Raw genomic sequence first — 22,892 nt, 5'->3', positions numbered from 1 at the left:
TGGTTAGTGGATAAATTGATGTAGTTGCTGTGGAGTTGATTCAACTCATCCACTAGCATGTGCCGTCATGTTCATCTTTTGTGTTGAATTGAGCCTCGTTTGGTGTAAAATGACGGCATGTCAACAACACTCGACTACAACAACTTTTCCTCTTCTCTAAAGCAGCCCAACATGGCCGCAGTTTATGTAAATTTTAGGGTTTGTGATGTCACTAACCGGGGAAGAAGCTCGTTGTAGTCCTTAAAATGCGATTTCTGTAAAAGAAAATATCTCTCTTTGCATTGAACTTTGTGCGTCGTAACTTTGCAGATGTTGTTTATGTTCAAAAGGCAACATTACACACTAACTAAAGTTAAAAAAGTGAAATCATAATCAACCACCCCTTTAATGTCCACGTTCAAATGCAGAAAGTTTTATGTGTGTTTAGGGCATGAAGAATATCATTATAGCTCAATATTAAAAAACAGAAGTCATGCTTGTTTTGCTGTTCTTGTGGGCTGAAATTTCTATAATTCAGCAAAATCTGACCAATGAATCATACGCATGAAAACAGCTTCATAAGAGGAAATAATGTATAATACTTACACAATATATCAGATGTTTATAAAGCTTTTCTGCTGCTCTGTTAAAAGTTCAGCGATCAAAGGAAAAATAATCGCATTTTATAATCATATGACCTTTGACCCCGGAGAAGATCCTGCAGTAACTTTCAGCTGTGCAATATAAAACAATATAATATAACACAACACAACATAATATAGAATAATATAATATGATGTAATATAAAACAACAAAATATATAATAAAATAATAATATAATATAATATAATATAATATATAAAACAACAATATAAAATAAAATAATTCTGGAAAAAATTATAAACATTTTATTCAATGCAACGCTCAGTGGACTGACAGAGAAACAGCTATAATTTATTATTATAGTTGAATATCAAACATTCACACATTAAATGAGAAAAACATCCTGCGCTGCATATTAATCTCAACATAAAGTCCTTCATAAAACTCACTTGGCAAAATAATCAAGTTTTTCAGCTCTTCAGCAGCTTCTTTCCTTCGTATGTTATTGATAACGAACAGCAGCGGATTCACAGAGACTGTGAATAACTGTGATGAAAATCTGAGCCGTCACTGTATCTGTACAACTAAACATGTAAAACGAACCTCAATTAACATCAAATGCCTGTAAAATGGTGATTTTGGCCCATCTCAAAAATATCTAAAATCATGCAGTGTCATATTCTAAATGATTCAAAATAATACAAATGAAATAACAGCAACTATATTCAATTCTATGTACTAAAACCTACTTGACTATTAACAAATTTATTTACATATATATTTTTTATCTGTTTCCCACATTTGTGCTCAACCCTGTAACCAAATGACAAGAAAATTCATAAAACTCCTACAAGATGATCCTGACGGCCAGGAAATGACATCACTAGAGCAGAAGAGGTTCTCTCAGTGTTTACAGGAGATCTAGTGTTACAGTACATAAATAAAGCAGAGACAGTCTTTAGTACAGTTGAACCCGTATCAAACCATCCTTCACAATATACATCAACACCTTACACTGCAAAGAAAAAATACTAAATAAATATTAAGACAGTTACTTTATAATCTGTCTGGAATAACTGTGTCAGGTGATCCAATAACTTATTCAGTAAATTATACCCAGAGAGGAAGAGAGCAACGCAGCCTTGAGCAACACAACAGGTGTTGTCATGGTGACAGAGAGAGCGTCACATGATGAAGAAGAGCTGTCACATGACATCAGTGACAAAACCTCTGTTGCACAACATGAAAAACATCCACTGTCACCAGCGGCTCCGTTCAAACTCTAGTCAGCTCCCTACGCTTGTGCTGCCTACTGAGAAAGCTCATTGTGGATGTTCATGTTAGTTCACAGTGTATTAATTAGTGTTAACAGACTTTTGATCTTAAAAAATGTAATATTAAGATGAATTAAAAGTATTGTTCAGTCAACTAATGTAGTTGTTATCAGTGTAATTGATATACCATTATAGTTTTTAATTAGATTTGATTTTTATATTTTATGTTTTCATATTAAAGTTTTAGTATTTTGTTGTGCTTTAAAAAAAAAGATTTCAGTTTTACTTTTAGTTATTTCAGTATGTTAAACCAAACAAAAATGAGAGATGTTGGAAACTCGCTGAAATTAAATAAGTTTATGTTTTTTATTTTATTTCAGCTAATGTTTATGAGCCTCGCACATGACAAAAATACACAGCAAAATCACCAGAGTTAAGTGAACTCTGCTGGGAGTACATATGGTCCCTCTCTAAATAGTGTTAAAGTAACACTTAATTATATCAATAACTTTAACTCTGGTTAAGTGATGATTGAGCGGTAGTGATGAACGCCTGCTGTTAACAAGCAGAATCACTGAAGAAAAGAGAAACACTAGAACTGACTTCAGCCACAGTCTTAGATGAAATCAACTGAAGATAAAAGATATTATATCTCTCAGATCTCTTTTCTTCAGTGATTCTGCTTGTTAACAGCAGGTGTTCATCACTAATGCACAATCATCACTTAATTATCTCAATAACTCTAACTCTGCTTCAGTGTTACTCCGAGCTGAGTTGATTTAACTCTGGGGATTTTGCTGTGTATCATTTCCACAACTTATGAATTCATTCCCTTGTTAAACAGTGAACTACTTTGTTTCCTCTTTTTGATTTAACTAAAATAAGGGAATGCATTATTACAACATGGCCACAAGTTCGTAAAATGAGGGAACAAAGTTGACTTTCATCACATAAATGTCGACTTTGAAAAAATCTGAAGCAGTGCTCGAAGTGAGTCACTTGAGGTCAGTTTCAGTCCAGGACGGGTTGGTGTTCTAGTTCTCTCAGGCCTTTTTAAACGCGGCCAGCACGGCCCAGATCATCTCGTCCGCGGGGCTCGTGACCCTGGCGCTCTCCAGGTCGGGGTCGGCGTCCAGCAGGGTTCGCGAGCGCGAGCAGGCCAATTCGTAGCGGTCGTCGGGCAGCGTTGAGAGCGCGTTCTCCAGCACGTCTGAGATGTGGGCCAGCAGGATCAGCGCCAGCACCCGGCGGCTCATGCGGCGCGAGTCGTTGGTCCAGCGCTCCAGCAGACTGTCCTGCAGACGCTGCACCAGACGCTCCTTCTCGCTGCTGTCCGTCACCGGGTGCGTGGTCATGTCGAACAGCAGGAAGTTCTGCTTCTCCGTGGTCAGGACGCCCTTCTCCACCAGATTCTTGGCCAGACGCTCGCGGACGTTCCGGATCTGGAAGTGCAGCTTGAGAGGGTTCCAGGTCTCGCCTGAAAACAAACAGACGCTGGTGAGGACGCTTCACACCGCAGTCTTCCTCTGTGCTTCTGTCTAAATATCTAAATGATGAGACATACTGTATATTCAGCCGTTTCAAACTGTAATAATATTTCACTGTTAACAAAACAAACAAAAACAATTGCTTCTCCAGTAAAAGTATCTTGATTTAAGAATGTTCAGATGTTTGCCCTGGAAATTAAGACAGAAATACTGAGGAAGAACATCTTTTTTCTTCCTTGTCTAAAGTTGATTTTAAGGCTCTGTTCCAATCCTCTTGAGCTCCCTACCTAGACAGCACTTTTAGGCATCACAGGGGCAGCATTAGTGTGGTGAGTTCCTGTCCATGAAGTGTTTCAAATGAAATCAGTTTGAAAGGATGCTGTTTAGCAGGTTGTTCCCTAGAGGGAGACAGCGAGCCACTCACGAGGGTTTGGGACGGAGCCCGTGTGTGTGTGTGTGTGTGTGTGTGTGTGTGTGTGTGTGTGTGTGTGTGTGTGTGTGTGTGTGTGTGTGTGTGTGTGTGTGTGTGTGTCACCTGTGAGCAGCTCGATCCAGCTGGCCACGTCCTCCGGCGGTTCAGTGCTCTTGATGTGCTTCAGCGCTTCATCCAGCAGGACGTCACCGGTGGGAGCGGCTGACTTGAACAAGACCTGGAAAACATTAATAAACATTAAAACATTTTTGGTACTTTGGTAAAAATCTACTTTAACTGAAATCAAATATATTTACATTAAAACAGCTGTAACTTATTTTATTTCAGCTAGTTGCCAAGGCAATATTTCTCATTTTTATTTAGTTTAACGTGATGTTCTAAAACTAAAACTGAAATAAAAATGAATAAAAACTGTATTTAAAAAAATAATATAAAATGTCAAAACCACACAATAAAATTACTAAAACTTTTTAAAATTTAAGTGAAAATATACAAAAACAAAAACTAATTCAAAATAATAATTGAAAATTATAATAGTATAACATCTCAATAATATGTAAATTATTTATTTATTAATTTAACAATATCAGCAACAAAAGCTATTTTCATGGCAAACTAGAAAAAACAAAATCAACAATAATGATAATTTAATAAACAAATAAAAAGATATAAAGTAAGATAATATTTTCCTTACCATTTTATAAAAAAATATAGCAATTATATAAGCTCTTCTCATTTGATATTTAATAGAAAATCTAGAATTTTGCCATTAGTGACCCTGGAGCACAAAACCAGTCGCACGGGTATATTTGTAGCAAGAGCCAACAATACTATATGGGTCAAAATTATCAATTTTTCAATTTTTATGCCAAAAATCATTAGGATATTAAGTAAAGATCATGTTCCATGAAGTTATTTTGTAAATTTCCTACTGTAAATATATTGAAAAAATATTTTTTGTGAGTGGATATGCATTGCTAAGGACTTCATTTGGACAACTTTAAAGGCGATTTTCTTAATATATTTTCACACTCTCGGATTCCAGATTTTTTATAATAATTGTATCTCGACCAATAATGTCCTATCCTAACAATGCAAAACAATGGAAAGCTTACTTATTCAGCTTTCATATGATGTATAAATCTCAATTTAAAAAAAAAAAAAAACCCTTATGACTGGTTTTGTGGTCCACATTTTTAAAAATGCCCATAAATCAAATTTCTGAGTAAATCTGTAGTTTGATATCATCTAAAGAAGGACATTATCACCACATACTGGTAGTTCTTCATCATTTAATAAATACACGATTCTTGAGTGACGAGTTCGACAACATCTGTTCAGTTTAAAATAAAAACGGTTTTCATTTATAACACTTTCTTCAGCTGTATTAGACACGTTTCATTTGCAAGTATTTTGACAAAAAAAAATAATAATTGAATATGTCTAAATTAAAGTTTCTTTCTGAAGCTTCCGAAAGTAACAAAAGCACATACTAATTTTTAACGTGTAAATTATTAATGATAGAGTTTGAACGCTGTGAAAAACCTCACAATCCGGAGTGACTTCACACTAGAGAAGAGACCGAAGCGACGAGTCCTCATCTGTGTTTCACAGACAACTTTAACTGCTTATTTAACACCATTAATACTAAGATTACTCTCATAATTATGGAAGAGTATTTCTGCCACAGAATAAAACATAAGAGAGAATGTGACTTTTTATCTCACAATTCTGACTTTCAACAAAAATAGTCAAAACTGCGGGATAAAAAGCAATTACCTTTTTTATTGCATGGCAGAAACAAGCTTCATATACAATATAATAGAAAAATCATGCAGTTCGTTTAATTATACAGTGAATGTAGTTGATGACAGAAAGAGTCACGCTGAACTCTTAGAAATGTTGCTGAATAGACATTTTCACCTGCTGGATGATGAAAACAGGTTATGAACTGGTAAACAATCTTAAAAAATAAACATTAAAAAACTTGGTAAACATAAAAATATATCTGAATGTTGATCTGAATGTGTTTTGAATATACTGCAGGCATCGTTTCCATCTCGACCTCTGAATGCTCTTCAGAGTTTATAGATGCAAACGAGCAGAGATTGCTCCGACAGTGAAACAGTAACGCATCCGGTCAGGCGGGTTCAGTTTCTCATTATCTCTCTATAGTCACTCAGACAATAAGATGAAGGAGCTTCTGTGGAACAGTCTTTCACACACCCACACTTTTGGCATTGAGGGATAAGGTGTGTTGGAATGTGTGTTTAAGCTCAGGAACATTTGCATTCGTGTTTCCTTGAGCTGCTGAACACTGAAATTCAGCTGTTCAGAGATTCCTGATCATTGCAGTTTACAGGATAACCTGAGCTCCAGTTACACTACCAGTCAAAAGATTGGAATAATTAAGGATTTATATTGGAATAATATCTCTAAATGTTTAAAATGTTCTGAAACAAGTCACAACATTAAAGAAAAACATTAGAAGAACGTCCAACTAAAACATAAAAATACTCCATGAACGATGTATAAATAACATTTTGAGAACATTGTTAAAGGCCAGAAACGAACATTACTGGAACAACATTTGTTCAGAACTTTGAGAGAACGTTCCCTGTTAGCTGGAGTCGTTGGGATTGTATTTTCCTCAACTAAAGCTCCTGCTGATGATTGACATCTCTCTCTCTCTGTCGACTGCTCTACACCCAGAATGCATCAGTGCTGCGTTCACCTTGCGGTCCAGCAGTTTCCTGCGGCGGGAGCTCTGCGGCTCCAGGTGAATGCGTCCTCTCAGCGTCAGCTCCACCAGAATACAGCTGCGCAGACCTGACGAGATGCTGTCGTTCCAGAAGGACGTGTATCCCTGTGGATCAGACACACAGATCAACATCACGTGATGAAGAGCAGAGAAATATTACATGAGATTCATCAAACCTACAGAGAGAGAGAGAGAAAACTTGTATAAAATCGATTTTAATTAAAGCAACAATCTTTATTGAGACATATTTTGGTCTGTGTGTTCTATAGTTCAATAAAGGACACCAAATAATGCTGGTGAGGAACGGCAGAACAAACTGCACCATGTTGATGTTGCAACCAATGTAAACCAGCTGCAACTGAAACAGGAAAGAACAAAAACTCTGACGTTATTTGCCCAACAAAACGGTTTCTTCAGTAAATGATTAAACAAAAGAGAAGAGTAAACCTAGTAGAAGTCAAAGAGATGCCAAGAGGAAAACTAAAGGATGGCGAGCTGCTTCCAACAGAACACAGACTGAAATAACCATTATTTGTTCAATCAAGCATGAGATCTGTCAACACACACACACACACACACACACACACACACACACACACACACACAAAGGAAGTTTTATAATCACTAACAAGGAAGTTTGCTCAGAGATTTTACACAACAATAGACGCATAGACACACCTGCAGAGTTCACAGCAGAATACAATACATATCCATCTAACTATATATCCATTCATCCATCCATCTATACAGGTGCTGGTCATATAATTAGAATATCGTGAAAAAATTCTTTTTTTTTATTGTAAATTAAATTTAAAAATGAAACTTTCATATATTCTAGATTCCCTACATGTAAAGTAAAACATTTCAAAAGTTTTTATTTTTTTATTTTGATGATTAGAGCGACAGCTCATGAAAGTCCAAAATCCAGTCTCTCAAAATATTAGAATATTTCCTAAGATTGATCAAAAAATTGATTTTCAAAACAGAAAAGTTCAAGTTCTTTAAAGTATGTTCATTTGTGCACTCAATACTTGGTCGGCAGCACATATTACAGCAAATGACTTGCTCCTAGCACAAATTACAGCATCAGTGAAGTGTGGCATGGAAGTGATCAGCCTGTGGCACTGCTGAGGCACTATTGATCCTTCAGATCATCTGTATATTGTTGGATCGACTGTTTCTCGTCTTTCTCTTGAAAATATCCCATAGATTCAGGTCAGGCATGTTGGCTGGCCAATAAAACACAGTAATATCATGGTCAGCAAACCATTTGGAAGTGGTTTTTGCACTGTGGGCAGGTGCTAAAGTGGAAAAGGAAATCAGCATCACCATAAAGCTTGTCAGCAGATGGAAGCATAAAGTGCTCCAAAATCTCCTGGAAGATGGCTGCATTGACTTTGCACTTGATAAAACACAATGGACCAACACCAGCAGACGTCACGGCCCCCCGAATCATTACTAACTTCAGAAACTTCCCACTAGACTTCAAGCAGCTTGGATTCTGTGCCTCTCCAGTCTTCCTTCAGACTCTGGGACCATGATTTCAACATGAAATGCAAAATTTATTTTTCTCCTTAGCCCAGGTAAGATGCTTCTGACATTGCTTCTGTTTCAGAAGTGGCTTGGTAGTCCTTTTCCTGAAGATGTCTGAGTGTGGTGGCTCTTGATGCACTGACTCCGGCTTCATTTGACTCATTGTGAAGCTCTCACAAGTGTTTGAATTGGCTTTACTTGACAGTTTTCTCAAGCTTGTGGTCATCCCTGTTGCTTGTGCACCTTTGCCTACCCAATTTCTTCCTTCTAGTCAACTTTGCATTTAATATGCTTTGATACATCACTCTGTAAACAGCCACCACATTCAGTAATGACCATCTGTGACTTACTCTCTTTGTGGAGGGTGTCAATGATTGTCTCCTGGTCCATTGCCAAGTCAGCAGTCTTCCCCATTAGTGTGGTTTCATAGAACAAGAGATACCTGGACTTTATACTGTAGGGATGGTCATTTAATGAAACTCAAATGTAAATATTCTAATATTTTGAGATACTGGATTTTGGACTTTCATGATATTCTAATTATATGACCAGCACCTGTATATCCGTCTGTTCATTTATCTACACTATATGGATAAAAGTGTTGGGACAGCTGACCATTACACCAACAGGAATTAATATGGAGTTGGTCCCCCTTTGCAGGTATAACAGCCTTTTGGAGCGTTTCTGTGGGGATTTTACTCATTCCAGTTCATCCCAAAGGTTTGGATGGGTTGAGGTCAGGACTCTGTGCCATGTGTTTATGGACCTAACTGAAGCACAGGAATATAAAAAGAGCCCCACATGGCATCGTCCAAATGTCTTGATAGGCGAAGCATTAAGATTCCCTCCACTAGCCCATTCCCATCCCATCATCCCTCCTCCTGCAGGTGATTTTCTCCTGGCATCCACCAATCCCAGAATCCCTGATTCATCACTCCACAGAGTCCAGTTTACTCCAGTCCGTCCCACGCTTGTCACCTGGAGATGTGAGGCGTACATGCAGCTGCTCAACCAATGGAAACACACTCCGTGAAGCTCCCGCCACACAGTTTTTGTGCTGATATTAATGCCGGTGGAAGTTTGGAATCAGCAGTCTATAGACCCGTTTCCACCACAGGAACGAGGGGACTTTGGGGTGGAAGTCGACCGCAGGAACCAGAGTCTAAATAAAGCTCTGGGTAAAAATTTACCCTCAGAAAGTCCCTGCTCACGAGGTAGTCCCAGAACTTTCAGGGGTGGGGCTTGGGCACTGAACATGCTGATTGGTTGAGTTCACGCAGCATTTTATTTAAGTCTGTTGCGGTGCGTGCAGGAAGAGTTGTTTGATATTCAAATCAACAATGGAGTTTAAAAAAATACAACGATGGACCGACGATAAGGTTCAGGCTTTATTATGTGGAGGACGAAATCCATTGGGAACTGAAAAGCCATGTACAGTCTATCTATCTATCTATCTATCTATCTGAATATCTATCGGAATATATATCTGAATATCTATCTATCTATCTATATCGGAATGTCTATCTGAATATCTATCTATCTATCTATCTGAATATCTATCTATCGGAATATATATCTGAATATCTATCTATCTATATCGGAATGTCTATCTGAATATCTATCTATCTATCTGAATATCTATCCATCTATCTATCTATCTGAATGTCTATCTGAATATCTATCTATCTATCTGAATATCTATCCATCTATCTATCTATCTGAATGTCTATCTGAATGTCTATCTGAATGTCTATCTGAATGTCTATCTGAATGTCTATCTGAATGTCTATCTGAATATCTATCCATCTATCTATCTGAATGTCTATCTGAATATCTATCTATCTGAATGTCTATCTATCTATCTATCTATCTATCTATCTATCTATCTATCTATCTATCTATCTATCTATCTATCTATCTATCTATCTATCGGAATATCTATCTGTCTATCTATCTGTCTATCTATCTATCTATCTATCTATCTATCTATCTATCTATCTATCTATCTATCTATCTAACTATCTAACTATCTATATCGGAATGTCTATCTGAATATCTATCTATCTGAATATCTATCTATCTATTGGAATGTCTATCTGAATATCTATCTATCTATCTGAATATCTATGTATCAGAATGTCTATCTGAATATCTATCTATCTATCTGAATATCTATCTATCTATCTGAATATCTATCTATCTATCTGAATATCTATCTATATATCTATCTATCTGAATATCTATCTGAATTATCTATCTATCTATCTGAATATCTATCTATCTGAATATCTATCTATCTATCTGAATATCTATCTATCTATCTATCTATCTATCTATCTATCTATCTGAATATCTATCTATCTATCTATCTATCTATCTATCTATCTATCTATCTATCTATCAAAATGTCTATCTGAATATCTATCTATCTATCTATCTATCTATCTATATCTATCTGAATATCTATCTATCTGAATGTCTATCTGAATATCTATCTATCTATCGGAATATCTATCTATCTATCTATCTATCTGAATATCTATCTATCGATCTATTGATCTATCTATCTATCTGAATATCTATGTATCAGAATGTCTATCTGAATATCTATCTATCTGAATATCTATCAAGCTGAATATCTATCTATCTATCTATCTATCTATCTATCTATCTATCTATCTATCTATCTATCTATCTATCTGAATATCTATCTATCTATCTATCTGAATATCTATCTATCTATCTATCTATCTATCTGAATATCTATCTATCTATCTGAATATCTATGTATCAGAATGTCTATCTGAATATCTATCTATCAGAATGTCTATCTGAATATCTATCTATCAGAATGTCTATCTGAATATCTATCTATCAGAATGTCTATCTGAATATCTATCTATCTATCTGAATATCTATCTATCTATCTGAATATCTATCCATCTATCTATCTGAATGTCTATCTGAATATCTCTCTATCTGAATGTCATTCTATCTATCTATCAATCTATCAATCTATCAATCAATCAATCTATCTATCTGAATATCTATCTATCTATCTGAATATCTATGTATCAGAATGTCTATCTGAATATCTATCTATCAGAATGTCTATCTGAATATCTATCTATCTATCTGAATATCTATCTATCTATCTGAATATCTATCCATCTATCCATCTGAATGTCTATCTGAATATCTCTCTATCTGAATGTCATTCTATCTATCTATCAATCTATCAATCTATCAATCAATCAATCTATCTATCTGAATATCTATCTATCGGAATATATATCTGAATATCTATCTGTCTGTCTATCTATCTATCTATATCAGAATGTCTATCTGAATATCTATCTATCTATCTATCTATCTATCTATCTATCTATCTATCGGAATGTCTATCTGAATATCTATCTATCTATTGGAATGTCTATCTGAATATCTATCTATCTATCTGAATATCTATGTATCAGAATGTCTATCTGAATATCTATCTATCTATCTGAATATCTATCTATCTATCTGAATATCTATCTATCTATCTATCTGAATATCTATCTATCTATCTATCTGAATATCTATCTATCTATCTATCTATCTGAATATCTATCTATCTATCTATCTATCTATCTATCTATCTATCTGAATATCTATCTATCTATCTATCTATCTATCTATCTATCTATCTATCTATCTATCTATCTATCTATCTATCTATCTATATCTATCTGAATACTTATCAAAATGTCTATCTGAATATCTATCTATCTGAATGTCTATCTGAATATCTATCTATCTATCTATCTATCTATCTATCTATCTATCTATCTATCGGAATATCTATCTATCTATCTATCTATCTATCTATCTATCTATCTATCTATCTATCTATCTATCGGAATATCTATCTATCTATCTATCTATCTATCTATCTATCTATCTATCTATCTGAATATCTATGTATCAGAATGTCTATCTGAATATCTATCTATCTATCTATCTATCTGAATATCTATGTATCAGAATGTCTATCTGAATATCTATCTGAATATCTATCTATCTATCTATCTATCTATCGGAATATCTATCTATCGGAATGTCTATCTATCTGAATATCTATGTATCAGAATGTCTATCTGAATATCTATCTATCTATCTATCTATCTGAATATCTATCAAGCTGAATATCTATCTATCGGAATGTCTATCTATCTGAATATCTATCTATCTATCTGAATATCTATCTATCTATCTGAATATCTATCAAGCTGAATATCTATCTATCTATCTATCTATCTATCTGAATATCTATCTATCTATCTATCTATCTGAATATCTATCTATCTATCTATCTGAATATCTATCTATCTATCTGAATATCTATCTATCTATCTATCTATCTGAATATCTATGTATCAGAATGTCTATCTGAATATCTATCGGAATGTCTATCTGAATATCTATCTATCTATCTATCTATCTATCTATCTATCTATCTATCTATCTATCTATCTATCGGAATGTCTATCTGAATATCTATCTATCTATCTGAATATCTATCTATCTATTGGAATGTCTATCTGAATATCTATCTATCTATCTATCTGAATATCTATGTATCAGAATGTCTATCTGAATATCTATCTATCTATCTATCTGAATATCTATCTATCTATCTATCTATCTGAATATCTATGTATCAGAATGCCTATCTGAATATCTATCTATCGGAATGTCTATCTGAATATCTATCTATCTATCTATCTATCTATCTATCTATCTATCTATCTATCTATCTATCGGAATGTCTATCTAAATATCTATCTATCTATCTGAATATCTATCTATCTATTGGAATGTCTATCTGAATATCTATGTATCTATCTATCTGAATATCTATGTATCAGAATGTCTATCTGAATATCAATCTATCTATCTGAATATCTATGTATCTATCTATCTGAATATCTATCTATCTATCTATCTATCTGAATATCTATCAAAATGTCTATCTGAATATCTATCTATCTATCTGAATATCTATCTATCTGAATGTCTATCTGAATATCTATCTATCTATCTATCTATCTATCTATCTATCTATCTGAATGTCTATCTGAATATCTATCTATCTATCTATCTATCTATCTGAATGTCTATCTGAATATCTATCTATCTATCGGAATATCTATCTATCTATCGGAATATCTATCTATCGGAATATCTATCTATCGGAATATCTATCTATCTATCTATCTATCTATCTATCTATCTATCTATCTATCTATCTATCTATCTATCTATCTATCTATCTATCGGAATATCTATCTATCTATCTGAATATCTATCTATCTATCTTTCTGTCTATCTATCTGAATATCTATGTATCTGAATGTCTATCTGAATATCTATCTATCTGAATATCTATCTATCTGAATATCTATCTATCTGAATATCTATCTATCTGAATATCTATCTATCGGAATATCTATCTATCGGAATGTCTATCTGAATATCTATCTATCTATCTATCTATCTATCTATCTATCTATCTATCTATCTATCTATCTATCTATCTATCTATCTATCTATCTATCGGAATGTCTATCTGAATGTCTATCTGAATATCCATCTATCTATCTGAATATCTATCTGAATATCTATCTATCTATCTGAATATCTATGTATCAGAATGTCTATCTGAATATCAATCTATCTATCTGAATATCTATGTATCAGAATGTCTATCTGAATATCAATCTATCTATCTGAATATCTATGTATCTATCTATCTGAATATCTATCTATCTATCTATCTATCTGAATATCAATCTATCAAAATGTCTATCTGAATATCTATCTATCTATCTGAATATCTATCTATCTGAATGTCTATCTGAATATCTATCTATCTATCTGAATATCTATCTATCTATCTGAATATCTATCTGAATATCTATCTGAATATCTATCTGAATGTCTATCTGAATGTCTATCTATCTATCTATCTATCTATCTATCTATAATCTATCCATCTATCTATCTATCTATCTATCTATCTATCTATCGGAATGTCTATCTGAATGTCTATCTGAATATCCATCTATCTATCTGAATATCTATCTGAATATCTATCTATCTATCTGAATATCTATGTATCAGAATGTCTATCTGAATATCAATCTATCTATCTGAATATCTATGTATCTATCTATCTGAATATCTATCTATCTATCTATCTATCTATCTGAATATCAATCTATCAAAATGTCTATCTGAATATCTATCTATCTATCTGAATATCTATCTATCTGAATGTCTATCTGAATATCTATCTATCTATCTGAATATCTATCTATCTGAATATCTATCTATCTATCTGAATATCTATCTGAATATCTATCTGAATGTCTATCTATCTATCTATCTATCTATCTATCTATCTATCTATCTATCTATCTATCTATCCATCTATCGTTGTGTAGATCTTCACTGAGTCACTCTTGTGTAGTTTTATTGTGTTCTAGTCAGAGCAGCTCAACGTCACTCATTCAGGCTGAAAGAGATTTAAGACGTTTAACCGGTTAAACCTGATTGTTGCACAATAACATGAGAAGTATTCAACACCCTCAAGACAGTTCGTACACAGACCTGGCACGCACACATCATGAGCTCCAGGCCTGAAAGGCTACCTGACCAGTATTACCAGATGTGTGTGTGTGTGTGAGAGAGAGAGAAACCTCTTTATCTTTGAGTCCCAGCAGCAGGATCTCCTCCATCAGTGTGAGTCTCAGTGATTTGGAGTCTGTGTCCTGCTCTTCATCCGAGTCTCTCTTCTCCTCCTTCTGCTCCTCCACCGGAGCCTCCGGCCGCCGGATCCGCTTGGTCAACGTGGTCATCCCTTCCTACTAACAGAACCAGAACCTCCACCAACATCCACACCATCTTTACCACACAGTAATCTATACTCTTGATTTTCCACGCCGACACATGAATAATTATGGCTTAAATTAAATCTGTGCAGAAAGATTCTAGCAGTTCAACTTCTCTTTAATGACATTTACATGAATCAGTGTCTCCTACATACACACATTAACAACATCCACTCACCACATCTGCCGGTTTATGTCATCAAAACCTCAATTTCAGTCCAATATGAGATTTTTGTCAGGAGACTGAGTTCACTTCCCTGTGCGCTCGCCAGCGGACTAAACCTGTGCAGCGCTACACCTGGACACGCCCCTCTGACGGCTCAGCCAATCAGGATGAGCTCCAGCGCCTCTCCTCCAATAAGAACTCTCGACGCACCTGTTCTGCCAGCCGGATCCAGGATCCACATCAACAGACTGGAGGCTTTTATTTCAAATCAAACACCTGCAAAAATTCTCATCTAACAAGTTTATTACCTTCATGTGAAGCCAAGATGTTAGGCTCTTCACACAATATTCCATGTTGTCATTGTTCTACCTCAAACCTTGCACTTTTTATTCAAATTTATATATAAACCTTATATGAAAAATAAAATAAATAAAAATAAATAAAACGAATATAAACTTTCATTAAAAAATGGAGAAAAGTGAAATTAGATTTATTTCCTTAAATTATTGTAAGATAACAAGCTGTAAACACCGAATAATGTATTATTATTTAATTATTAAAATTATATATTATTATTTAATCATACATTTTGTGATTTTAATAAATGTACAAACATCATGTGTATTTTGACTAAATAAACAGCGCCATCACGCGGCGGTCAGCGCATTATGTACATCTGTGACAGGAGTTTTATAAGTTCAGAGAAAAATTAAATATAATAGATATATAATATAAATATACAGTACACTAATGATAAATAAAATCAAGTTAAATCGTTTATGTAATGACGCCGCGCTCTCATTGGCCACTTTCACTGTGATCCCGCACGTGCCGATTACGTCACAAAGATGCGTCATTCGCCATTTTGGTGTTAGTTGAGGCAATATTGCAATAATCGCGCCTGCTGCAGTAAATTCGCGTTGTTATTGACGGAGAATCGTGTTATTTTCAGTGTTTCTGTCGCGGGGAATCATGTCAGAGAACCCGGACACCGACACACCGGAGCTGGAGTCCGAAGAGAAGCAGGTGTGATGCGCGAAACCACACAAACACAAATAACCAGCCTTTTAAAACCCGATCCGTGACTTTAACTGTATTTACTGTATTTAATGACAGAAATAGAGAGAAAGCGTGACTTAACGATCATGCCCACGCTGCGAGGATATCCTCGCTCTGATTGGTCGATCAGCCCATCACTCACATAGATATTCACTCCTATTGGTTTGTGTTTGTTTTCATGCAGCATACATGTCCTCAAATGTAAACTCTTTTTTTGTGTGTGTGTGTTTTAATGATTATTTGCACCTTTATGAAGTTTGCTCCGTTTTATCTTATTTTTTATTTTTGCTTTCCGTCGAAATGTATCTCCATCAATATAAAAGCAGCACAAAACACAATAAACAACAATTCCCTCTGAATATCGACATTTTTTAGACCCTGGAATGAATTAATGACATTTCTGAGGCTGTTCCATTAGACAAGAATACGAGCCAGGCTTATTTTGATTAGTCAGACTTAGGAAGTTTAGCAGCAAAATGGAAATATTTGCATGACTTTCTAACATTTACAGATGGAGAATAAACCTGTGAAATGTAAGTTACGCACTGAGGAAAACATCATGTCTCAAATGCATAAAATAGCACAAAATGTTTCCTATGGTGGATCGATTTGATCCATGATCGACCTCTAGAGCTGCTTAAAGGGTCAGTTCACCCAAAAATGAAAATTCTGTCATCATTTAATCACCCTAAACTTGTTGCAAACCTGTATAAATGTATTTGTTCTGTTGAACTCAAAGGAAGATATTTTTAAGAACGTTTAAAACCGGGCACTTTGGGCCACCATTGACTTCCATAGTATTTTTTTTTTCCTACTATGGGAGTCAATGGTGGCCCAAAGCAGCCTGGTTACAAACTTTCTCCAAAATATCTTCCTTTGCATCCTTGAGCAGTACAAAGAAATATATACAGGTTCATAGACATGTGCTGATATTCGGTAATGCGATATATCACAATAATGAATATGCACGATATTGTTATCGTGGGCATTTCAAAATACCATAAATAATTTATTAGCAATTATTAAAATTTTTAGAATGCATTTAAGAATATTTTCCCCATCAACCGTATCAAATGCACAACAGCGCTGTATTCTGCGTTCAGATGTAAACAAGCCCAACGTGCACGAGAAGCACAAGGCTGAATGATAGTGTACGCTCACTCTCTGACAGCAGAGGGCGCTGATGGAACAGCAGAAATACAGCGGTTACCCCGGAAACCCCACAAACAAAGCAGCTGCGCTAGTGCTTCAAACAAACATTCTTTTTTTTTTTTGTGTGTGTAATCTCAATGTTGTTCATCGCAGCACCAAATACTTAAAGACTTAATAGGCTATTTATTTTCAGACTTAAACATTTTTATATTTTAATCTGGACTACAACATGCACTAATGATTAGAAATTCTCTGATTATTTGTTATTGTTCAGTAAAACTTTAAGACATACGGCTTCATTATTTAATTAATTATTACCAAACTGACAATGAAAAATACTTATAAAGCATTAATTATTCTTAATTACTGTATAATAACATTACTAAAATCAAAATAACTTATTTAATGGACCTGAGATAAAACTAACAATAATCAGTTGTATTTCTTAACTAACATTAACAAAAAATAACACTTTCTGTAACAAATGTAGCTATTGCTCAATCTTAATTAATGCATTAAATAATGAGATCTTATTGTAAAGTGTTTCCTGTTGTTCTTTATAATTCTTTTGCACTTTAATCTGTTTTAAAATTTTACTTTATATATTTTTTGTGTATTGTGTTATTGTATTTAAACATTCAGAGTTTTTTTTTATTACAAAAAGAGTTCTTAAACCTGTTTTACTGACACAGTTTTTTTTTTTGCATCTTATTTCAGTGTCGTGATAATACCGTATACCTTCATAAAAGCTTCAGCAATTAATCGCAAAATAAAAATTTGATACCGTCACATGCCTACAGGTTTGGAACAACCTGAGGGTGAGTAAATGATGACAGAAATGTCATTTTTAGGTGAACTGTCCCTTTAAGAAAAATTATCTTGACTAGTAAACCTGGATCAAATTAGTGGGATTGCATTAACTTCACTTACCACTTATGAAACCGTTTTAGCCCAAACTTATTTGTTAGGTTCATTCAAGTCAGGTTTTGGAGTTTAATCCTTTTATGAAACAAAGAAATCACAATGCAGCATAAATTAATCGAAATAGTCAAGTCACATTTATTGATACAGCGCTTTAGACAATACAGATCAACTTCACAATAACATCATTTTAAAACGATAGTAACTGTAAAATAACAAATAAAAATAAATGTAATGAAATGTGTATTTGCAGGATTCTCCAGAAAAGATCTGTAACCCAATCCTGTCCGAAGAGGCCAAACTGAAGGCAAAATATCCAAATCTGGGACAGAAACCAGGCGGTTCTGACTTTCTGATGAAGAGACTACAGAAAGGAGTGAGTAGAGATCGTTCTCTCAACCTTATGCTCAAACGTTCTTCCAGTAACGTTAATAGAACGTTCATTCAGTGTTATCTGGTCTTTGATAACAAAAATAATGTAAAGTGGGAACGTAAGCAAGTGTGAATAATGCATGTAAATGTCTTCTCTTCTAGCAAAAGTACTTTGACTCGGGCGATTATAACATGGCAAAAGCCAAAATGAAGAACAAACATGTGTTGGCGGCCGGACCTGAAGAGAAGCTGGTGACCGGAGACCATATTCCCACACCGCAGGATCTTCCTCAGAGGAAACCCGGCGCGCTCGCCAGCAAACTGGCCGGATAAACGCATGGAAATACTCCAACACACACAGAAACGAGTCGTAGTGTTTATTCTCGGGGTAGTTGTGGGTTTAAATGAGGGAACTAAACCTCTAGAGAAGATCCGGACACTGAAGCTGCAGGTCAGATCAGATCTAATGCCAGTAGTGTGAGAGAGATATGATGAAATGTGACGAAACCAGCAGGGCACGTCACAAACCAGTCCAGTCCAGGCGTGACATGATGAGACGGAGATACTGCTGAGCAACGTCACCCTTACTGGCCAAGAGTCTGGAGTCATTATGACTTCATAAGAGTCTCTTCTGCTCACCACGGCTGTGCTCATTTGATCATAAACACAGTAAAAACAGTGAAATATTATTCCAATGTAAATCAGCTGTTTTCTATGTGAATATATAGTAAAGTGTAATTTATTCCTGTGACCAAAGCTGAATTTTCAGCATCATTACTCCTTCAGAAATCATTCTTATATGTTGATTTTATATTTAATATGCTGATTTAAAAGAAATTATAACTTTTATTCATCAAGGATGCATTAAATCAAAAGTGACAGTAAAGACATTTAGAATGTTACAAAAGATTCTTTTGATCTTTCTGTTCTTCATAGAATCCTGAGAAATAAAATGTATCAGTTTCCACAGAACTCTGAAGAGACTCTTTCAGAAACATTAAACGTCTTCATGATCCCGCGCTTTAGACCGGTGCTCGAGTGACTCGAGCGATCAGTATCTGCGTCTGTTTTGTTGAAGTAGTTCGACTGTTTTTAGACTGAACAAGTAAATCCCAGATTTTTTGTGCACTTTTTGGTGGGGAAAAAATATTTTTATTTTTGAAGTGTTTATTTCTCTGGACGATGTTATACTGTTACTGCTTGACAGACTCAACATACTGATCTACTATTTTAACTTTCATCTTCTGAGACTAAATTGAGTTTTCTACAACCACCAAACTCACACAGTTCTGACTCACTATACTGTGTCTTTTCAGTCTGATCCAATCAATCATGTGAGAAACATTCAAGCAATGTGCAAAATCATGCTAGGAATGTCCTTTTTTAAGCTTTGTCAAGGCAACATCAGAGTCACAAACATTGTTACTCATACTATGATGGTCATTTTGAGTCACTGTTGGACTCCTAGATCACACACACACACACACACACACACGTTTGTGAGCCTGAATCAGATGTTCGGCGCTGAAGGAGTGGGAATAACACACACTCCAGCTTTTATAGCTGCTAAACACTCGACTGAAAGAACAAGGAGTGTAAAATAATCTCTTTCTTCATGGTCATTTCTTCTTCACAGCTCCGTCCTCCTGCATTCTGAACTTCATCCTTTTTATTTGTATATTATGTTTAAAGAATGAATCTCACAAAAACATTTCTTAGTAAAATTATAAGATTATATTTTTCATAAAGAAAACAACTTATTTTTTAGTATATGCACTACCAGTCAAAAGTTTGGAAACATTACTATTTTTAATGTTTTTGAGCAAAGTCTCTTATGCTCATTAAGGCTGCATTTATTTCATAATAAATACAGAAAATTGTGAAATATTATTACAATTTAAAATTATGGTTTTCTATTTTAATATACTTTAAAATATAATTTATTTCTGTGATCAAAGCTGAATTTTCAGCATCATTACTCCAGTCTTCAGTGTCACATGATCCTTCAGAAATCATTCTGATATGATGATTTATTATCAATGTTGGAAACAGTTGTGCTGCTTCATATTATTTTATAACCTGTGACACTTTTTTAGGATTCTTTGATGAATGAAAAGTTAAAAAATATCAGCATTTATTCAAAATAGAAATCTTGTAAGAAATCTTTGGGTCAGTAATTTTGTTTTCTTTTTTTTTTTTTTAAAGTAATTAACACTTTTATTCAGCACGGATGTGTTAAATTGATAAAAAGTTATAGTAAAGATTTATATTGTTAGAAAAGATTTATATTTTGAATAAATGCTGTTCTTTTTAACCTTATTCATCAATGAATCCTGAAAAAAGTATCAGTTTCCAAAAAATATTAAGCAACTGTTTTCAACACTGATAATAAATCAGCATATCAGAATGATTTCTGAAGGATCATGTGACACTGAAGACTGGAGTAATGATGCTGAAAATTCAGCTTTGATCACAGGAATAAATTATATTTTAAAGTATATTAAAATAGAAAACCATAATTTTAAATTGTAATAATATTTCACAATTTTCTGTATTTATTATGAAATAAATGCAGCCTTAATGAGCATAAGAGACTTTGCTCAAAAACATTAAAAATAGTAATGTTTCCAAACTTTTGACTGGTAGTGTGTGTATATATTTGCATTGTGGCATTATTCCTCCTTGGCTTTCATTTCCATGAAAAATGACTGTAATGCGTGTTTTTGTTTAAATCTGCAAAAAAGGCGTTTAAATAAATATTACAATTTAGCCAAACAAAGAACATCAAAAAAGTGTAGATAAAAGACAACATTTATATACATTTTCTATATCAATTATTGTATCAGAACAAGAGAGTAAAATGTTTAATTTCATGAAAATAATTTCGCAATGCAAAAAAGCTCTTAAATTGAGATTCATTTTCTTTATGAATAATGTATGTGTGTAAAATATTGGAGGGAAGAATTTTATGGTAGTATTTAAAAATGAAATTTTACATCCCGTAGACTTTGAGTCCTCCTTTGCTCACATGATCCTAACATATATTTACACGTCAAGCCATTCTGATGTCATATAATTTCATTTTACTGGGTCTGAGGTGCACAACATTATGAACAATAAATATTTAAACAGCCAATATTCACCATGGATTGAAAGTGTTTCGTAGTGTCACAACAATATATCTTTGTTTATTTCAAATATTTAAAACATCACCAAAATATGCGTCTATAAAATGTTGCTATAGTTAAGTCATAAAATAGCCTACTGAAAATGACGGTCATTATGAAGGTGTGAGGTGATTTTCCTGCAATATTTTAATCCCTTTAGTGTTTTCCATCCCATCATTCATCAGTAGGCTAATGAGAGGTGATTTTGAGATTCATCCGTAGCCCGTGACACATGCGTGCAGTTTCTGTATATTTTTGTTTGAAGGGATTCTTCTACGGATTTGAAGCTCTGTGCTGCTGTAGCAGAAGGTTTTGAACAACTTTAGAGTGAGTAAATGATGACAGAACTTTCATTTTTGGGTGAACTGTCCCTTTAACGTGCAGTACAGCGTTTAACCAGGAGTGGCATCCGTGTTAAAATACACATAATCTAGCTTCTACAACGTTATTTTCTATATCAGCTGTTTGAATTTGAGCTGAAATATTTCATTTAACTATTTCACAGTGAATGTTTCATGATTAACAGAGACTATAACTGAGATTAACGTCAATAGTATAAAAAGTACAAATGCAATGAATAGGTAATATGTGGATATTCTGGTTTTGAATTGTTCTGTTGAGTGTTGGCGGATGTGAAGGTGAGTCAGAGGATCAAAGGTTCATCAGGGTGTGTGATCAAACTAACTTCTTTCATACTGACCACAGCTCAGTTTCCTCTCTGTATTTGACTGAATCAGTTTGCATTAGGCCTGTATTTCACTCATCTGAGCTGAAATTATATAAAGAATTTACCCAGAATCAGCATTAAATAATAATAATATTTAAAAAATCAGATTGCCCCCATCCAACAACATTTCAAATACAACAAGAACATTTCTGACCTTTATGTGACAAAATTCATTCAGCTATACCAAAATAATTCAGAAAGAACACAGAATGTCCAAGTAGATTCTGGAAAGACCATATATGGTTCTTAGCGGAAGGGCTTAGAGTAATTCCTCAACGCATTCCTCCTACGTCATCGCGCAAACTATAAAAGGCGTCTGCATT

General features: G+C 34.3%; 2 protein-coding genes across 3 annotated transcripts; one reads left to right on the top strand and one right to left on the bottom strand.

The window, feature by feature from the left end:
* Positions 1-921: 921 nt before the first annotated feature.
* golph3l (golgi phosphoprotein 3-like) lies at positions 922-15,615 on the bottom strand. 2 transcript variants are annotated; one of them, XM_067412245.1, is made up of 5 exons: positions 15,184-15,615; positions 14,814-14,997; positions 6,511-6,642; positions 3,879-3,993; positions 922-3,333 (listed from the first exon to the last, which is right to left on the bottom strand). In XM_067412245.1, exons 2-5 carry the CDS (start codon positions 14,970-14,972, stop codon positions 2,900-2,902), a joined length of 840 nt encoding a protein of 279 aa, XP_067268346.1. In that variant the 5' UTR covers positions 14,973-14,997; positions 15,184-15,615; the 3' UTR covers positions 922-2,899. The 2 variants fall into 2 exon arrangements, with proteins under 2 accessions (XP_067268346.1, XP_067268347.1); XM_067412246.1 differs by having other exon boundaries at positions 14,814-14,978.
* A 300-nt stretch (positions 15,616-15,915) lies between these two features.
* ensaa (endosulfine alpha a) lies at positions 15,916-20,516 on the top strand. The gene is made up of 3 exons (XM_067412247.1): positions 15,916-16,197; positions 18,557-18,679; positions 18,838-20,516. Exons 1-3 carry the CDS (start codon positions 16,144-16,146, stop codon positions 19,006-19,008), a joined length of 348 nt encoding a protein of 115 aa, XP_067268348.1. The 5' UTR covers positions 15,916-16,143; the 3' UTR covers positions 19,009-20,516.
* The last annotated feature ends 2,376 nt before the right edge of the window (positions 20,517-22,892 follow it).

This window comes from Chanodichthys erythropterus, chromosome 15 (assembly GCF_024489055.1).
Source record: "Chanodichthys erythropterus isolate Z2021 chromosome 15, ASM2448905v1, whole genome shotgun sequence".
NCBI lineage: Eukaryota > Metazoa > Chordata > Actinopteri > Cypriniformes > Xenocyprididae > Chanodichthys > Chanodichthys erythropterus.
The sequence above is the reverse complement of the archived record's forward strand: the minus strand, read 5'-3'. Positions and strand labels throughout refer to the sequence as shown.

Coding starts and splice junctions, on each gene's coding strand:
- golph3l (XM_067412245.1), bottom strand. CDS start 14,972: ATGACCACGTTGACCAAGCGGATCCGGCGGCCGGAGGCTCCGGTGGAG. Junction 6,643..14,813: donor TGGGACTCAAAGATAAAGAG/GTTTCTCTCTCT, acceptor TCTGATCCACAG/GGATACACGTCCTTCTGGAA. Junction 3,994..6,510: donor GGAAACTGCTGGACCGCAAG/GTGAACGCAGCA, acceptor AATGTTTTCCAG/GTCTTGTTCAAGTCAGCCGC.
- ensaa (XM_067412247.1), top strand. CDS start 16,144: ATGTCAGAGAACCCGGACACCGACACACCGGAGCTGGAGTCCGAAGAG. Junction 16,198..18,556: donor TGGAGTCCGAAGAGAAGCAG/GTGTGATGCGCG, acceptor GTGTATTTGCAG/GATTCTCCAGAAAAGATCTG. Junction 18,680..18,837: donor TGAAGAGACTACAGAAAGGA/GTGAGTAGAGAT, acceptor CTTCTCTTCTAG/CAAAAGTACTTTGACTCGGG.